General features: G+C 40.4%; 1 protein-coding gene across 3 annotated transcripts in view; it reads right to left on the bottom strand.

Moving 5' to 3' along the window:
- Positions 1-19,454, bottom strand: part of LOC135219345 (spartin-like) — a 275,523-nt gene that overhangs the window by 50,367 nt on the left and 205,702 nt on the right. For all 3 annotated transcript variants that reach the window (XM_064256022.1, XM_064256024.1, XM_064256023.1), the window contains exons 10-11: positions 5,763-5,811; positions 3,792-3,913 (exon numbers count right to left, since the gene is read on the bottom strand). In XM_064256022.1, coding sequence (XP_064112092.1) covers positions 3,792-3,913; positions 5,763-5,811 — 171 coding nt within the window. The remainder of the gene's footprint in view (positions 1-3,791; positions 3,914-5,762; positions 5,812-19,454) is intronic.

Below are 19,454 nucleotides of genomic sequence, written 5' to 3'. Positions count from 1 at the left end.
ACAGGTCGTCAACACCTACCATTGGTTCAATGTTTAGATCCAGTGTCGCGACTTCCGACGAGATGTCCTGGCCTGGTTCAGTCAACGAAGCGGCGAGTTGCTGCTGAATTGCCGCTATAGTCGGGGCTGCCTCTGCTGGGTTCGAACGTAGAACCCGTTGACTTGCCGCCGGGGAAGATCAGGACCGCCAACCTCTTCTCAAGGATGTAGGGCTGTCCCTTGGCGGCGTTCTTGCCAAAACCGCCGACCCAAGCCCGCAGGGTTGCCAGGGCGGTGTCTCTAACAGCGGGAGCCTGGAAGAGAGGGTATTTGTTAGTTTTTTAAGTTTAAGCTTAAAATTAAAACTTAAGTAATAGGTTAAACTAAAATTATAGAGGATGCGAGATCCCATATAAAACAGGCTTAAGTTTAAAATAAGAGATTAAAATTAAACTTAAGAACTATAACCTTGTAGAGATTAGCGAACGGAGTTGGGAATACTTACCCCGTCTAAGAGCTGGCTCACCAGATCATAGCAAATAGTGCAGGTCTCGTGAAACCAGACTTGAAGGTTCCCGTGCGGAGTCGCGCATGGAGCATGGGATCTGCAGACTTCATGCCCACAGGGGTCCTGGAGCATGGCATTACATCCCGGATGCTCACAGTTGGTGTCTGTAAGTGAAAAGATACATGAGCATCCTAAAAGATATCACTTACAGGCTAGAGGTTAACAGAACTCCGCTGCATGCCGGAGCGCGAAAAAATTTTTGGGCATAACCCCTCCTTACCGCCTTGATAAGCTAGAACCCCGGAGAGATCCGGTGTGAGCAGGCAACGGAGGGATTTGGCTTAAGGTAGCTTAAATTAAACTTACTATAGTTTAAAATAAATACTAATTCTTAAACCTAAAGCCATCGAACGTACCGGACTAAGTCCGGTGCGTGGCGGAGTTCGTGTCGCGATATCAGCGCGACGGGGTGGTTAGTAAAGACCAACTGTATGCCGCAGTCCGCCCGTCAGGGTGAACTAGCACCTTTCCACGTGGATGCCGGAGCTCCGGTAGATTAAAGAGCCCCAGTAAGCTGGGAAAGGGCGAGAGGGCGAACAGACTCGAGCTAGCAACGGAGCGACGGAGTAACGGCGGAGGGGGGAAAGGCCAGTCCCCCCCCCCTTAGTCATCCGAGCGGGCCGTGAAGCCAGAGAGAGGTCGAGTCCAGTCTGGGTCTGTCCAGCCCCCCTACTCCCTCCGCCTAGGGAGAGAGGAGGCAGGCACGGGTATGTGAGCGAAGCGTCGTGGGCAGACCAACCCTCCCCCCCGGCCCTATGGAAGAGCGGGAGGAGGGAAAGGTGACTGGACAGGCGTCTGGCTGCTCCGTGATCACGTAGTGACCACAGGGGGGAGCGGTAACATGTAATACAATGAAACAATACAGCCTAGGATAAAGCAACCAACTAATCAGAGAGATGCTATAGAGAAGCAACCGAACTGAAGAGCGGAAGCATAGTGGTGGAGACCAATAAAACATAACCTAGGCTACGTGTAGCCAGACGCCGAGACTAACCTAAAACATAAATAATCAAAATCACTTAACGTAAAGAAAGAAAATAAATCAGTAGGAGAAAAAATCCAGGAGTGTACGACTAACTCGAAAGAAAGTCTACCACTCAAAGCTAGCCGGGGCCGATACTAAGAGCTGTGGCTAGGGTCTGGATGGAAGATGCCTACGCAAGGTGAAAGACATGCATGCATGACATAAACCCAGTAGGCTGTACCCCTAACATAAAATAGATAACTAATAATAGAGCGTAATGAAATAAGGGAAGGTTCTGGGTATGGAAGACCAAGAACGAACCCGCCACGAGGCAGAACCATGCTGCCATGCTTCCGACCTAGAGCCCGTATTTATACCTAAAAAACGGCAAATACTGACTCAAGGGCGGAAAAAACCAAATAGCAATAACAACTGATTACTTAACTTAGCTGCTGCGATGGCTGTACGCTCCATGACGAATAAATCCAAAAAAGGGGGCACAAAAAACACAGAGCAAAAAAGGGCACGTGTATACGCTGTGCGCTAACTGAAAAGGATGGCCACCAGAGGCGCAGCAGTCGGCAGCATGGGATGGAGTAGTAGTAGTTGCTGCCCACTCTGTGGGTCGGCTCCCCTCTTGTGGGGATTTTGTAGTGGGAGATTTCTATTGGCAAGCGGTTCGTGGTAGTGGTCTCACTCGCCATAGTGTTCATACCGACACCCTCTGGAGGTGTGAGAGAGTCAGTAGTACTGACCTTTTCTTTATTTTATTTATTCTCTGGTATGTGTTAGTACATTTACCTTAGAAATAATGGATTAAAGGATATTTCGCGCAGCGACACGAACTGAGCCCAGAAATCTATTTCACTCTTATTAAATAGCCTAGTAAAAAAGTAGTAAATGTCAAGAACTAAAAGATGTGATAAAAAAGCATATACTAAATAAAATACTCTGAGGAGCCGAGATCATGAAACGGTGAAAATCCATCATGCCTGAGAGGGCTTTGAATTCTCTGCCAAAACAATGAAATTTTTTTAGCAATTCCACCTATAGTTACCTACACCCTAACATTTTGCATGAGAGTTTTCCTTCTTGTTTTGTGAACAAACGGATGTGAGTCTGGGAACCTTGCAGAATGCAACTAAGGGCTCAATGTGACTGGTGGGTCTTCCATGAACAATTTAAAATTCTACAAACAAATTCAACATAAAATCCCGTAGTTTACATATGATCTATTTGCAGCTGGTGTAAAATTCAAGCCATGTAAAATTTATGAAGCTAAAAGTGGGGTTCTTACTGCAGTTACCGAGTGATGATGAGCTATCCCCAACATCTCAATTTTTTGTCAATGCATGGATAAATGCCAATGGAGACTGGAAGTGAGACTCCATCTAGATATCGCATTTAAATAAAGTATCAATGCATTATTTTTGCATATTTAAAAAGAATTTCAATCCCAATATTTAGGACACATAAGTACAACACTTTGAGGAGGTGTACTCAACTGACCATAAATCACCATCAAGCAGGAACGAAATACAGTACTGCAGCAATAATACAATGATGAAAATTTTTGGATCCTTTCTTTAAGACAAAAATGGCATAAGTCTATAAATTTGCATGCTGTCCTTCAGCCACCAAATCCTGTACAGCATATATATTAACTAAAATGTTTTGCCACCAAGGGAAGAATAGCCTGGTATATGAATACTGAACCTAGTGCATCCAATTTGCCTGAAGCTAAGACTAACAGAAGCAGGAACAGCAGAAGAAAATTACTCTTGAGTAAGATATACACCCTCTACTAGGTAGCTCACTCCCACTCACTAACCATGAGTAATACCCCACCAAAAGTTTCATCCAATGTAAACTGTCTTCATCTGCTATGCTAACAACAAAAATGCATATGTAAAAAATTAAGTGTGCATTGGAGTAAGAACAAACAAGATATATGCAAGTGTAACTAACATATTAAGGCAAGCACGTGCTTTACAAATAAAATGCATACGTATATTGCAGCAGCTATAAGTAGCATTTTCCTTTCTTACGTTTAGAAATAATGAGTTCTATTAATCAGTAATTATTGTTTTTATCTCAGATTAATAATTATTGTTTTTATCTCACACAAAAAATTGCACAAACAAATACAAACAAATACACCAAATAATGAATAGTACTTTTAACAATTTTACTATACATATTAGTAAAACCTACATAACAAAGTTGAGCTGTCTCAAATTTTATGAAGACAATAATACTTAACTAAAAAAATACACTTACATTTTCACTTGCTTCTGCTTCCTTTTGACCTGTCAAGTGTGAAATTGCTCGAGTTCCCTGCTTCTGTAGGTGAGGTGCCACTCTCCTTCCAAGGGCCATTGTAGCTCTACCAACCTGACTCACTACAATGAAGAAGGAATTTTAAAAACCAAAAGGCACCTGGTAAACAGATTATCATGAATAAAATATGCATTATACTAAATTAAATTACTACTGCAAACTACATAAGTTTTGAATTTATATAATTTATATCATCATGTTTGATATCTATACTGTATAGATTGCTTGTTTTCAATTTACCACCCTGAAAACACTGCAAATGAATAATATTGAATCACTAGCATTTAATTACATTCAAGCCAGGGAAAAAATTACAAATAAAATATTTGTCAGTTTTGAAAGCCTCTAAATTCTGAATCTAATGTCTGATGAAGAGAATGGGATTAATTTGAAACCTTTTATACTGTAACAAATACATAATAAGAATTCGAACAGTCATTTTTATCAAGCGTCTTGGATCAGTCGCTTCTAATTACAGTGCTGCAGACGCAGACTGCTTCGATATTAATCTCTGATCAAGAAAGCAACTGAGGTGACATTTAATCCAGCTTAAAAATTGCTGTGGTAGCCCAAAAGATGCAGAGTACATTAAACAGTATGTAAATCTTCAAAGATCTTGTCTCATGGGGGCAAGGGGTTACTCTCCATTGCAAAGTTTTAAAATAAGCTAACCTATGGCCTATTAGTCCAAGATACAACCATAAGAAAAAATATTATTTTAGATTTTCTTACCTTCCGACTATCTTAGGAATAATGATACATGAATAATGATACAACAACTATAATAGTGATGCAATTAACTTTAATTTAAGAGCAAATTTGAAAACATCTATAGTGAGAGACATTGAGAGAGAGAGAAACACATTTCCCTATTGTGGACACCATTTCAATTGATTTCTACGCTCATCATTCTCATATCTTCCTTGAAGAGGCATTACAATATTTTACTACAGATTCATACAAGAGCTTTTTGGTTTGTCTATTTTACCAATTGCCTAAATGTTTAAATGTTTATACATACTATTTTTCCCTTATCTAGTTGCTTCTCTTAGTTATCTTTGGTTTCTAAATAAAGGGAAAAATTATAAACAATATCTGATCTTTAGAAAATTTGGATCTCTCTAAGTTTTAAGCATGCATTTATATTTTTGCAACTACTATATTTAAACAACAGTAAATATGAAACCTAATGCAAGAAAAAAACTGTGAACTTATGCTATAGGCTGCTAACTGAAGTATACCTCTGATGCATCAAAGAACAATCAACCTTGTTGCAAAATTTGGATTGCTGCCATAGTAAAATATACAAAACTTTTGTTTCACACTCAATGAAAATACGGATATATTAAATACTAGAATACTATTGAAATTGTCAATACTATATATACATAACATTAAAGACAAAAGACAGCAAATGGAACATTTAAATATACATACAGGAGGTCAGTCGGTTATTGGCAGGGTTCTGTTCCTGGCCGGGCGTCAAAAAGTGAAAATTGCCATTAAGCGAAGCATGAAAGTCTATGGTAGTAAAACATACTTATGATGCTCTTATGGTGCCTTATGGCGCCGATAAGCAGTTATCGGTGCTATAAGAGCGCCATAAGTGTGTTTTACTCCCTTAGACTTTCATGCTTCACTTATTGGCGCCCCGATAACCGCTATGGCACGGCTAATGGCGTCAATAACCGAATGTGGTGCTATAAGAGACCTTATTTTTTAATGAAAATTTTTTAAAACAGCCTTAAAACCGAAGCGCCATAGAGCGAAGCAGCCGATAACTGGGGACCACCTGTGCAACTTATCACAATATTTGTATGCAATTATATTTAATTATAAATACTTTAAAAAAACTTGAAAGACAACAGCCAAATTAAAAAGCAAAACATAAAGAGCACACACGGTACTTACACAAATATCCACTGACTTTAACAGCCTTTCCAGATACATCTCTAGCCACCTTGAGAAGAGAAATTATATACAAAACATTTAGGATACATTCTACACAACAACAAACACTAATTACATCTTCAAGTAAGTATTAAGCAGGCCTTTATTACCAACTGGTTCATAATAAACCTGAAACTTTAATACACTTCACTGAGATTTTTATGCAACACACATCATCTGCAATCCAACCTTAGTGGTTCCAATGACATATGGCATATTAAAATTAAAATATTTATGATAGAATTAATTATTTGGATAGTTACCTACTGTTAAAGATAGCTTATATCTTTTCTCCTATAGGTGCGATCACCATTAAAAAATAAATAAATAAATAAATAAATAATGCTTGGCTAACCCACTAGGACTGTCTATAATCACCTGTTTCCCACCAGGTGGCATTGGAATGTTTATGTTCTTTCAGAATTTTTCACAACCACCCACTAAGATGTGGGTAAGTATCCAAATACAGTGGAACCTCGACTTACAAAAAATCCAAGTTATGAAAGTAAAGACAAAAATTTTTTGCTTCTGTACAAGTAAATAATTCAGGTTACAAAGGGTGTACTATAAAGTCCGAGATTCACCCGGACCGCCGAGAACAATTTTAAAACTGGCGCGCCCCTAACTCAGTAGACTCGCCACCATCCTCCCGTACTACCATTGGTTCCTGATGCTAGTCACCGCCGTAAGATCCTGCTCTCCTATTGGTCAGCATCTATCCTATCATGCCTCTACATAAAGGCGTCCTTCGACCACTTCATTGCATCAGCGTTATCGTACGCACGCGGAATTTGTTCATTCACATAGTATACGTATTTCATTAGTTAACGTAAATTCGTGTTAGTGATTTAACTTTCTACTTGTATACTTTATCGTGTTGTGTGTGAACTTAATTAACTTAATTAGCCATGGGTCCCAAGAATGTTGCTGAAGTTCACGGAAAGAAGAGAATGCTTTCTATGGAGACTAAGATGGAGATAATTAAGAAGTATGAATGAAGCTGGCATGTGGTTGAGTGTGATTGCTAAGGAATATGGCTGAAATCCATCGACAATAGGCACCATCCTTAAGCAGAAGGAAGCCATCAAAGCAGCTACACCTTCCAAGGGCGTGACTATTTTGTCCAACAAGAGGAGCCACTTGCATGATGAGATGGAGAGGCTGCTTCTTGTATGGATTAAAGACAAAGAAATCACTGGCGATTCGATAACTGAGACACCAATCTGCCACAAGGCCAGCGCTATTTTCGGTGATCTGATTGCCCAGGCCGAAGACAACGGAGGAGAAGGGACATTGACGCTAACCCCAGACTTCAAGGCTTCTCGTGGGTGGTTTGATAAATTCCATAAACGGAATGGCATCCATTCGGTGGTGCGGCATGGGGAGGTTGCCAGCTCGGACACAAAACCGGCCGAAGCCTTTATTAAGAAGTTCTCAGCAAGTCTTCAACTGTGACGAGACTGGCCTTTTTTTGAAAAAAATACCTCGTCGGACGTACATCACGGAGGAAGAGAAGAAGCTACCCGGGCATAAGCCTATGAAAGACAGGCTTACGGTCGCACTTTGCTCCAACGCCAGTGGGGATTGTAAGGTGAAGCTCCTACTTGTGTATCATTCGGAGACTCCAAAGAAATTCTTGGAAGAGAAGCGCCTCCCTCTGAAATGTCTGCTGTTGTTAGACAATGCCCCTGCTCACCCTCCTGGCCTCAAAAGATATCCTAGCAGAGTATTCTTTTATCAAGGTTCTTTATCTTCCGCCTAACACCACCCCTCTCCTCCAGCCCATGGACCAGCAAGTGATATCGAACTTCAAGCAGCTGTATACGAAACTTCTTTTCAAGAGATGTTTCGACATCACCGATACCACAAACCTCCCCTTGCGTGAATTTTGGAAGGAGCATTTCGATGTTGTGATATGCATCCGACTCATCAATCAAGCTTGGCAGGAGGTTTTGAGGCGAACCTTGAATTCTTTGTGGAGGAAACTCTGGCCTGATGCCTTATCCGCCCGAGACTTCGAGGGATTCAACTTGGGCGAAGCTGATGCAGATTCAGAAACAGTTGACGATCCTGAAACTGTTTCGCAACCAGATCTTGACGAGATCGTTGCACTCGGCAAGTCCATGGGGCTGGTCGTCAACGAGGACGACATTAATGACCTTCTCGAGGAGCACCAAGAGGAGTTTATGACGGATGACCTGAAGGAGTTGGAGTCCATGCAAACATAACGTCGTTCAAGAAGAGTTCTCTAGCAGCAGCGAGGAGGAGGAGGAGGAGGACCCTATGACAAAGGCAGAAATTAAGGATGCTCTAGCTGCTTTTCATAGCATGCTTTTCATAAAGTGCAATCATTTGTAGAAAACACACACCCCGAAAAGGCTTACACAGGTCGTATGCTTGCGCAGTTCGATGACGTTTGCCCGAGTTGTTTCAGGAACACTGTGAAAAACAGGCAGAAGCAATCTTCCTTGGATAGTTATTTTTTAAAGAGGCCTTTAGTAGTAGTAAGCAAACAGGAAGATCCAAGTGATACGAAAAAACAGAAAGTTGAAAGTCGTGAAGAAATTAAAATTTTGTAAAAAACGTTAAGTATAAAAAAGTAAAAAAAATGTAAAGAAAAAAAAAGAAAAAAAAATTAATTTTAAGTTTTTTGTAACGTTAAGTGTTAATGTTTTCTGCCACTTGTTAATGTGTTTCTTAAGGTTTAGTGTTAATGTTTTCTGCCATTTTATAATGTGTTTTGTAAAGTTAAGTGTTCATGTTTTCTGCTATTTGCCCTCCTCCTCTGTCGCCACTTTCGGAGATCACCTCACTCGAAAGGTAAGGTTCCACATTTTACTACATATGTATGTATATGTATGTACAGTATTTCTTGTACCATGTACACTAATACACTTTATTTACAGGTACAGTATAGTTTATGTAGGTATTGAGTGGTCCAAATTGTTGTATATTTCATTGTTTATTGGTCAATTTAGCTTTATTATAAAATTTACTGTGGTGTTTTTGTAGGGCTTGGAATGAATTAGGCAATTTACATGTAAAACGTGGTTCAAGATATGAAAAAATCAGGTTACGAAGGCCGCTTCGGAACGGATTAATTTCATATCCTGAGGCACTACTGTAGTAAATAATCTTATCATAAACATTTTCATTATTTAGAATGAATCTTACCTACTGTTAAAGTAGGCTGACTACCACCTTGAATTGTTATGATGGTTAGTGCAGCCAGAGAAACAACGTTCAGACAAACAAACTAAAATCTTTTTAAAGGGGAGAAAATAGCTTCACAACATTTCAGCCTATTGTGTGATCCTTACTGGCAAGAACTGTCACCAGACGTTAGAACCACAATAGGATGTAAGGCCCTCGTTGCAAGACTTGTCAAAGGATCTTTACAGGGATTAAAAAGGACTATCTCACAGAGTACTAGTAACTCCTGTGCCTAAGTCAAAAGCCTGTAACCGACAATCCAAAACTAAAGATAACTACCAACTTCATATATGATGGTGTGCTCCTACACTGTACACCAATGTGTACCTTCATGCTCCAAAATTCAATAGCAGGATTTCCTAACAACTAACATCAAGATAGAAAGCAGGGGAAAGTGTCCCTTCTGCAACAGTAGGACAAAGGGCTTTACACTTCTCATAATGCATTTGAACATTTTGCAAATAATGAGGCAAAAACACCTACATCTCCCCTGAGCTGCATAACAACCATCTCTGGCGAAGGTTTTAAAGGAAATAAAGACATGCTTATGGTATGGAAGCCATGAGGATTATTTCCAAAAATGGTCAACGCTCAGGAATCAACTCTGTACATTGACGTAAGATTCTTGGACATAGGAGTGTTTAGCCTTCTAACACTACAGGTAAATTCTTAAATCCTCCTCTTAAACCCTTAAGAGTTCTAACTGGCCATAAGACAGCCATTTCTTCATTGCATACCAAAGCAGTTAAATTCAGCACTGTCACAAACAAAGGGAGGGTTTTCACTTCAATATCTTTTCTTTAAGCCATGCAAGAAAAGGAAGTTGCCACTAGCACAAAGCCCAAAAACAAAAAAAGGTCTTGAAGCTCATGTTTAATATAAACCCTTAACAGTTCTAACTAGATATAAGACAACCACTTCTTTATTGTCTACCAAACCTGTTAAATTAGGCACTGTCACAATCTGGGAAGGGCTTTACTTCTACATCTTTTCTCTCAGCAATGAAAGAAGAGAGAGAGGTTTGTGTGTCTAGGGAAACTCTTAAGAGTTGCAACTGGACATAAGACAGCCATTTCTTCACTGCCTACCAAACCAGTTAAATTAGGCACTATCACACATCTGCGATCAGCTTTCACTTCTATATCTTTTCTTTAAGCAATGGAAGAAAAGAAACATATTGCCACTATAACAAACCCCACATATGTACAAGAAAGGGTTTGATGTTCACTAATACACTTTGCTGCAGCAAAAACTAAAAGAAAAGTGTCTTCACGGTTCTCAACTGATGTCTTATCAAATGGCTCAACTGGAGTTATGTTAAAATCTGAAGGACATCTAAATTTCATTGTAAATCACGAAGAGCGTCGTAAACTCAGAACATCATAAGCCAAGACTGTTGTAACATGGGGACTGCATGTATATTACTCTTGCAGTAATCGAGGTGTTGTAGTAAGAACAAAATACCAAATTCAAAGGTACTTTCTCCTCACAATTAAGACAAAGTGCCCTGCCAGTTAGAAGAGTCTTGCTTCTAAATTCAAGAACTTGAAACTTGCATACTGACAAAGGAAAGTATGTATCTAAGTCCTAACCAAGCTCTAAGCAGCTTCATAAACTGGAAATAGATGTACTAACATTCCAGAAACTAGCAATAATGGATACACTTCTGAGATTGCCTCTGTTGTTTAGATTAAGCCAACAACATGTCGGCACATTGCCTAGTTGTTAGTTCCTAAGAGTACACTACAAACACAGTTGACAGTACACTACACTGTTCACATTAGATGCAGAGCTATCTAACACTAAACAGTTTCCTAGCTTTCTCTTTTGACTGTCATCCAATTCCCAAAGGCTCTAGAGGAAATCCCTGGTTATCGGCAATCCGGGTTTATGGCACTTGTCTAGCAATGACCATAACTGGATATTCGTGCTGATCCCCGCTTAGTGACGCTGATCCACAGTTACTGGCACCAATCCCCACTTAACAGCAGCGCCAATCCCCAGTTACCAGTGATGATAACTGGGGATCAGCGCTATTGTTGCCAATCCCCACTGATAAACTGGGGTCTGCCTGTACTACATCCACAATAATGCACCATACCGTAATCAGTGTTAACATCTTACTCTTTTCAACAAGAGCTGAGATAGAGGTAAACTACAGAGCGCAGCAGATTCATCTTCGGCATAAGGAAGTGAAAGTGGAACAAAGTGACCCATTAACCACTTAAACACTAAAGAAGAATCAACCAAATCACAGTTGAAAACCTCTAAAATCTAAAGGGAGAAATGATACAAAAGAAAAACTGCAATGTATGGATGAAGACAGAGCCAAAAATCACCCAAGGACGTGACATACCATGGAACGTCAGCAACGATGTCGGCAAAAAAAAATGCGGTAGTTAAGTCTGGACGGCTGGGAGAGAGACAGCCTTTTTCTGGGTTGGGAAGGTAGAAGGTTCTAGCATGACGTCACCATGTAACCATGATGGCAGCTGAAGCTGTCTGCATAACACGTAAGAGGCAACTATTGAGAAGTGAGAGCCATTCTATCACCAGGCTATCTCATTCTAGATAAATGAGTGGTGGAAGAGAAAGGGCTGCTATCATGAACAGAAACAATTGTCACAAGGTGATGAATATATATACAAGGCAATAGAGGGGAAAACTGAATAAGAGGGGGGAGGGTTATTGTCTGCTCAGAGGATGATACACGGTGAGTAAATGATAACAAGAACTGCCGCACAGCTCAGAAACTACTACATTAAATTTAATGTCTGTATCACTAAATAACTCTACCAGTTCACATCACTATCACTCTCTCCCAAACAGATGATATGTGAGCTGGTGAACGCGAGCCCAAAACTACCAAATAACTTCTCCGCAGAATGCGTTGAATATGAACCAGAAGATGGTTGAGAGAGGTGGCAAAGGACACAGACATTGATCCAAAGACAAATGCCCTGGTTCCCTGTCTGCGGAGAAGACAACAGACCTAGGGCAGTCCAGAAAGCGGAGGCTACAAACAGACAGTACGGAGGAGTGATAATGGTAGTTTATATTTGACGTCTCCAAGGGTTGTGTGAAAGAGAAAGAGAGAGAGAGATTGGTGGAGGAATATATGGGAGTGGTTTAATAGCGGTCATAAGCATGTGTCTGTTGTGCCGCTTGCCATATATGTCAGTGGCAAGCGTCGGTTACGAGTGTCGGGAGAAGTGAGAGTGTCTGTGAGGAGAGCCGGTGCTGGTTAGTCAGTTTTGGGAGAAATGTTATGATGGTCAGCTATTTTGTGTTCTTTGAAGCTGTTGTGTTGTGAGTGTGTTGTTCAATTTGTTGTGCTTGTGTGTTTGTTGTGTTGTAGATGAGTTGTTAAGTGTTGTTGATGTTGTTCATTGATGTTGTAGGCAGTGTTGGCTTGCCACATTATTGGGTTTGGTGATGATAGTGATGGCTGTGCAGTGGTCTTTTGTTGTATAGTTATTGAATTGTTGTGTGGTTGTTGTCCTTGTTTGGTTGGTTGTGTATTCTGTTACAACGGTTAGCCTAGCCTAGCTATATATCCAGTGGACAGCAGCGCAGCTCCTCACCCTGAGTCTGATGTGAGTACATGTGTTTGTGTTTTAAGTTTTTTGTTTTTAGCCTGTGTAATCTTGCCACATTATTTTTTGGCACTCAACGTAGGGCTGCTGGTGTGGCAGCTGCAGGACAGTTGGTGTGGTGGGTTGTATGATTGGTGAAGAAAGTGAGTATGGAAGGTTTGAATGAAGTAGAGAGGCTGAAGGAGGAGTTGTGGTTGGCAAGGGAAGCTAAGGAAGGATTGGAAGTGAAGAATGAGAGGTTGAGGGTGGCGTGTGAGGAGCTGAAGAGTGTGTTTGAGGAAATGAGATGAATGCTAAGGAGTGCAAAAGTGGAGATGAAAGAGGTGAAAGGAGCGGAAGAGAAGAATGGTTTTGAGAAAATGGACGAAAAATTTGAAGTAATGATGAGTAGTGTGCAAGAGATGATAAAGGATATGATGAAAGGGTTTTTTGGAGAGGGAGCTGTAAGAGGTAGGCCTACTGGGTCTTGTGACGCGCCAGGGGCAATTTAGAAAGTGAAAGAACAAGTGGATGAGAGTATGAGTGATGAAAGTGATAAGGTTGTGGCAAGTGAGGGGAAGAGGAAGACACACGATAAGGATAAACCTGAGGACAAGAATAAGAAGGGGGCTGAGGAAAAGAAGCAGACTAGAAGGCTAGTAAGGATGTCAGACAGGATAAGACTAGGACTGAATATGTTGGGGAAGGGGCTGAGTGTGATTTAGATAGTGGTGAGTGGAAACAGGTAGGTAGAAAGAAGGGTAAGAAGAGCATAACCAAGAGCATGGACGTTAGTATGGAAGCTGATTCGTTGTATTCGGACGTGGTTAAAAGGGATCAGAATGGAAGTAGCGAAAGTGAGAGTGAGCAGGAAGTACGAAAGGCTGTGTATATGAGAGAGGTACTCCGATGTGCACAATACAAGGGATATGGTAGTAGGGACATAGGGGACTTTTTTAAGGAATATGAAAAGTATTGTGTGGCTAAGTATGGGGATAACAAGAGTCTGGGCAAGAGAGTTGGGTTGGGAACTTTTAAAACAGGAATTTTTTGTTGAGTATGATGGATGGTAATGATGAGAGTAGGGAATGTGCCTTATGAGTGTGTGAAAGCCAGGATTGTGGAACAGGCGAAGAGGATACAGAGTACTGTTAGATATAGGAGAAAACATGATTTTGATGAGGCAAAAATGAATGTTGGTTAGTCGTTGTCAATGTATGTGTGCAGGTTCGAAACATTAGCTAGGAAAAAGTTTGGGGGTGAAGGGATAAATGAGTGTAAAGAGTTAGTGAGGAAGTTGTTGGCGACTGTGCCTGAGAGCGTGTAAGAGTTTATAAATCTTAAATGTAAGGAGAAAATGTGATGGATGAAGGAGAGGTTAATGTGGAATGATATTTTAGAGATAGTTGTGGATTACGAGCTAGATAGGTGTATAAAAGAGGATAGAAGTGTCGGCGTCAGGACCGAAGTAAATGAGGGTAAGCCTGAGTTCAAGAGCTATAGGGAGGCAATTTGAGAAGGGCTGAAGCGAGTGGCAGAGCGAGTGGTTGATGGGGGCATTAGAGCAAGTAATGTAAGTATGGTGAAACCTACGAGAGATAGGAGTGTGAGTGTCGGAAGGTTAGGGTCAGTTGGCTGTGTGCGAGAGCAGAAGTGTTATAGATGTGGGAAATCAGGGCAAAAGAATGAATGTCGGTGGGCGTTAGGAGTGTGCTTTGGGTGTGGGCAACGGGCCATTTATGAGGCATGTGTAAGAAAGATAGGGATATTAAATGTTACAGGTGTGGAAAGGTAGGGCACATAGCGAGTGGATGTCGGGGTACCCATATGAACGTGGTTTATGGCAACTGTGGAATGAATGGGAATTATGCTAGGGTGTAAAGAACAGCATGCAAAGTGTGCTGAATGTGGAATGGACGGTCATGTAGCGAGTGTGTGTAGGCGAAAGAGGTTGAGTCAGGCTGGGAATTCTGGATACTAGGTGTTAAGGGGATTCAGTTGGGTGGGTCCTCTAGTGTGCGACGGTATGTTCAGGAGAATGCAATGAGTGAATGGTTGAGGGTGGATAAGTGTGAGCCGAGTGTCGGTGAACAAATGGGTCTGGGAGATCGACAGATAGTGTTGGTTGAGTATGAAAGTGAGACCTAAGTGGGAAGGAAACTGAGAAGTAAGGAGGTAGTTGATAAGATGGATAAGTCTTTCCAAGAGTTTGACAGAAGTATGGATGAACTGAGTGGTTTGGTAGCAGAAATAGGGGAGATGTTGAGACCAGAGCTAGAAGAATGAATGAATGAATGATTGGAAGTTTTCTGGCATCCTGACATCGAAGGTCATTGACGCTGATATCGTTTACTATCAATAAAGAATAAAAGTATATTCAATTAAAACCATAAAAGCAAATATGTCATTGTAAAAGTTAAATAGCTTTCAGAAGACCTGCTTCTGAAATAAATCTAAAAATGCCACTTGCATTGTACGACACATCATGTCCAAGAATCTTGGGAAGGATGAACCTGCCATCCTCACCTCGAGCCTCAAACAGATATCTATTTCTTTCCGTGCTATAAGTGGGCATTCAGTCAACAAATGCCTCAATGTCAAGGGTATCAAACAGTCGTCACAATATGGTCGGTGTTGGCCAGCTAGCAGAAACTCATGTGTCATCCGAGTGTGACCAATTCGGAGACGACAAAGAGTAGTCTCCCACTTTCGGGGCATCACGTTATATTTCCAAGGGGATATAACATTTGTTATTTCTCTCATCTTATTATCAGCTAAGCTATCCCAATGCTTTTGCCAATTATTATAAATAAAATTCTTAATTGTAGGTAAAAAATCATTACATGGAATGGGATACCTTCTTGGTAGCAACTCAGCTGCAGCATTCTTTGCCAGTGAATCTGCCTCCTCATTTCCACACACACCTACATGTGCCGGAATCCAACAAAATCGAACTGTTATGCCTTTCAGACCAATAATAAAAAGCCACTCTAAAATCTTTAAAATCAAAGGGTTACTAGAATTAAAAATTTCTAAAGCTTGAAGGACACTTCTTGCACCACTAAAAATGGTAAAATTGCCCTCATCTTTTAATGCTATTTTCTCAATAGCGGTTAATATACCATATAGTTCTGCAGTAAATATGGAAGATACTAGAGGAAGTGCACCTCTACAATTAAAAGAACTACTGTATACTCCAAATCCAACTCCAGCATCAGATTTGGAGCCATCTGTATATATAAAAGTTGATTCCCTATGTTCTTCGACATGTTCATGAAAGAGAGACCTGGCTTCTAATTCAGTCATGTTCTTTTTTATACCAATAAAATATTTACAAAAAGATATACAGGCATTCCGAGGTTACGACGCTTTTCACATCAGACACTATTTCCAGGGTTACGACGCCTACAACGCTCATCTGACAGATGAAATATGACACCAAAAATGTAAAATAATCAATATTTGAAGGTATTTTTGATGAAAAATGCCATAAAAATGCAGTTTACATAGTTTTCAATGCACCCAAAGCATTAAAAGTAAGGTTTTCTTAGGATTTTTGACGATTTTCCGGCTTACGACGCGTCTCAAGAACGGAACACCCGTCGTAACCCAGGGACTGGCTGTATCTGGTAATTTCCATGGAGGGGTTGGTGATATCCTAAATGGAAGAACTCTATTTCTTGCTATATCAAGACCGTTTATTAATTGTTTTACCCGAAAACCATAAGGTTGAGGAGATTTTGGGTGTAGCTCAAAATATCTACAATGCCTTACAAAGTTTGCAGTCTGACAGGCTAAAGAATTGGGAAGTCTTTGCAACCTAAACCAATACCGAATAATAGAAGACTTTCGGTAAAGGTCTAAAGTTAATTCTCCAGCGTCAACAAGGAGCTTGGAATAAGCAAAGTTCTAAACGCTCCTGTAGACAATCTAATACCTTTAATCAGCTTGGGGTGGCTGAGGAGTATATTTCACACCCATAACTAATTTTTGAAAAAATTAAGGCCTTGCATAATTTTAAAATAGTTTTGCGGTCTGCCCCCCATGATGTATGTGACAATACTTTTAAAAGATTCAGGGCCTCAAGACACTTAACTTTTAACGCCTTTAAGTGAGGAACCCATGTCAACCTGCAATCAAATATCAAACCTAAAAATCTAGCTTCACTTACACATGGGATCCGTTGGCCTTTGATGTATATATCCGGGTCTGGATGTACTTCCCGAATACGACAGAAATGGACAACAACAGTTTTGCTTGTTGGAAACTTAAATCCATTCATATCGGCCCACTGAATAATTTTGTCAATTGAGAGTTGTAGTTTTCTCTTAACCATCGACATTCTAGATCCACCAAATGATATGGAGAGATCATCTACAATTAATGTTGAGAGAATATCTTGGGGAATGACAGAGGATATCCCATTAATGGATAGTGCAAATAGTGTTACACTTAGCACACTACCCTGGGGAACTCCTTCTTCCTGACATTTCTCTGATAGAGTTTCCCCCACTCTCACTTGAAAAAATCTATGTGAAACAAATGATTGAATGAACAATGGTAACTCTCCTCGTAATTCCAATTCATGAATGGTTTTAAGTATACCATATCTCCATGCTGTATCATATGCCTTCTCAAGATCAAAAAAAGACTGTTACATGGTGCTGTTTGGAAGCAAAGACTTCACAAATAGAGGATTCCAGTCATATCAACACAGTTGTTGAATGCATTTTTCTAAATCCACACTGGATAGGTGATAAAATACCCTTCTTTTCCAGGTACCATATCAGTCTTACATTGACCATCTTCTCCATGATCTTACATAAACAAGATGTCAATGCAATTGGTCGATAGTTTGCAGCTAAAAACTTATCCTTACCAGGTTTTAAAAAGGCTAAAATAATGGCTAGTTCCCAAACTCTTGGATAACTATGATCATGCCATATTCTGTTAATAATGCTTAAAATAAACAACTTGGTATTAACAGGTACAGTAGACCCTTGACTCACGAACGCATTGACCCACGTACAACTCGATCCCCGACCAAAATTATAGGTAAAATTTCACCCTTGACCTACGAACTAACTTTGAGATACGAACAAAAACAAAAAAAAATGCGGAAAATAAAAATTCTGTTTGGGTCATGAACTAATTTTGAGTAACATGAACATTTGAAAAATGCTGGAAATTTCTGGAAAATAACAATTCACTTTGTTTCACAAACTAATTTTTAGACACAAACATTTGAAAAATGCGCGAAATCGCCCAGCACACGTGAGAGCGTTTGAGTTGCCATGGGAACAGCCATCCTCCAGCCGCCCACGCACGGCGTCACCCACGCATCACTCTTTGTCTCATCTCATTGTGTACAAGACGTTCGTCAATTCGCTTAGCATTTTTTGCGCTAAAACTTGTGATTTTCTTCATAATGGGCCCTAAGAAAGTGAAGAGTGGTGGTGAAAGTAAGAAAGTGAAGAGTGATGGTGAGAAGAGGGTGCAGAGGAAGATAACCATTGAAATAAAGAAAGAAATGTGATGTGATAAAAGCCGCATTGGAAAAGTGGAATGATGTCCAGTGCTTCCTTGAATTGTATCATCCGGACAAAATTGTTACGAACAGGATCGTGAATATGCTCAATGAAAATTTAATGAGCCATTTCAGAAAAGTTATGCAAGGAAGGAAAGGCAACAGACATTGGATAAGTTTGTGATTAAACGTTCACCAAAAAAAAACTAGAAGAGTTGAATCTCCGGAACGAGATCTCCCCGACCTGGATGGGGGAGGGTCTCCTTCCGACACAATAACCTCCTCCCCACCCACCACCCTCCTCTTCTCTTGTCCGTCAAGCCAGAAGTCTCGCCAGTCATAGTAAGTGTTCACTTTACAAACGTTTTTATAGTGTTAGTTTACCATTTTAAATTATATTATTAGATATATTAAGGTTTTTTACACTGACTTTTACATTATCTGTGTAAAATAAGGCAAAATATACATAATATATATTGGTTCGTAGGGGTCGAGAACCAATTAATATTATTCCCATTAAACCTTATGGGGCGGGAAATTAGCTCCGAGTCACGAACAATTTGGACAACACGACCCAAGGTCCTAGGAACGGATTGTGTTCGTGAGTCAAGGGCGTGCTGTTTAACTGTACATGTTTAATCATTGCATATGGAATTCCATCGGGTCCCATCCAGGGGCTGTATCATTACACGTAGCAAGTGCGGAGTCAAATTCTCTTTCAGTAAAAGGAGAGTTGTATGAATCTTCCCTTCCTGTTGCAAAATTTAAAATTTTATTTTGTTCAATGCTCCTAAACTGGGGACCAGGAGCTGCTTCACACTTGCATGATACATTTGAGAAATGATCCACCAGGGCATTGCTAACCTCAGTTGCTCCAGTCACATACTGATCATTCACCTTCAACACTGGTGGTGGGTTGGGGGTGAATTTGCCTGCTATCTTTTTTACTTTCCTCCATCCACAGCTCTACATTTCTTGTATATAATTAAATTCTCTCAGTATGGCATCTGTGCAATTGGGTTAAAGACCTTCTTGTGGCTCTGTGCAGGGCAGTTAGTTCTGAAGACCACCAGGGGACTGGTCGTCGTTTGAATAACCCTATTGTTTGGGAATTGAATTGACTCCTGTTGTATGAAGGGTTCCATTCAGCATGTCTATGGCATCATCAATATTTCAAACTGTTCTGCATTCCCTTCAAGATTCCATTGTGGCAATCTCTGTAAATCTCTGTAAAGGTGGACCATTGTTGTTTATAATGATTGGTGCATGATCACTAGTATGCCAATCATCTAATGTCCTCCAATCAAAATCGAGAAGGCAATTAGAGCTTGCAATTGA

This window comes from Macrobrachium nipponense, chromosome 1 (assembly GCF_015104395.2).
Source record: "Macrobrachium nipponense isolate FS-2020 chromosome 1, ASM1510439v2, whole genome shotgun sequence".
NCBI classification, from domain to species: Eukaryota; Metazoa; Arthropoda; class Malacostraca; order Decapoda; family Palaemonidae; genus Macrobrachium; species Macrobrachium nipponense.
Note: the sequence above shows the minus strand (reverse complement) of the source record. Positions and strands in the feature narration are given on the sequence as shown.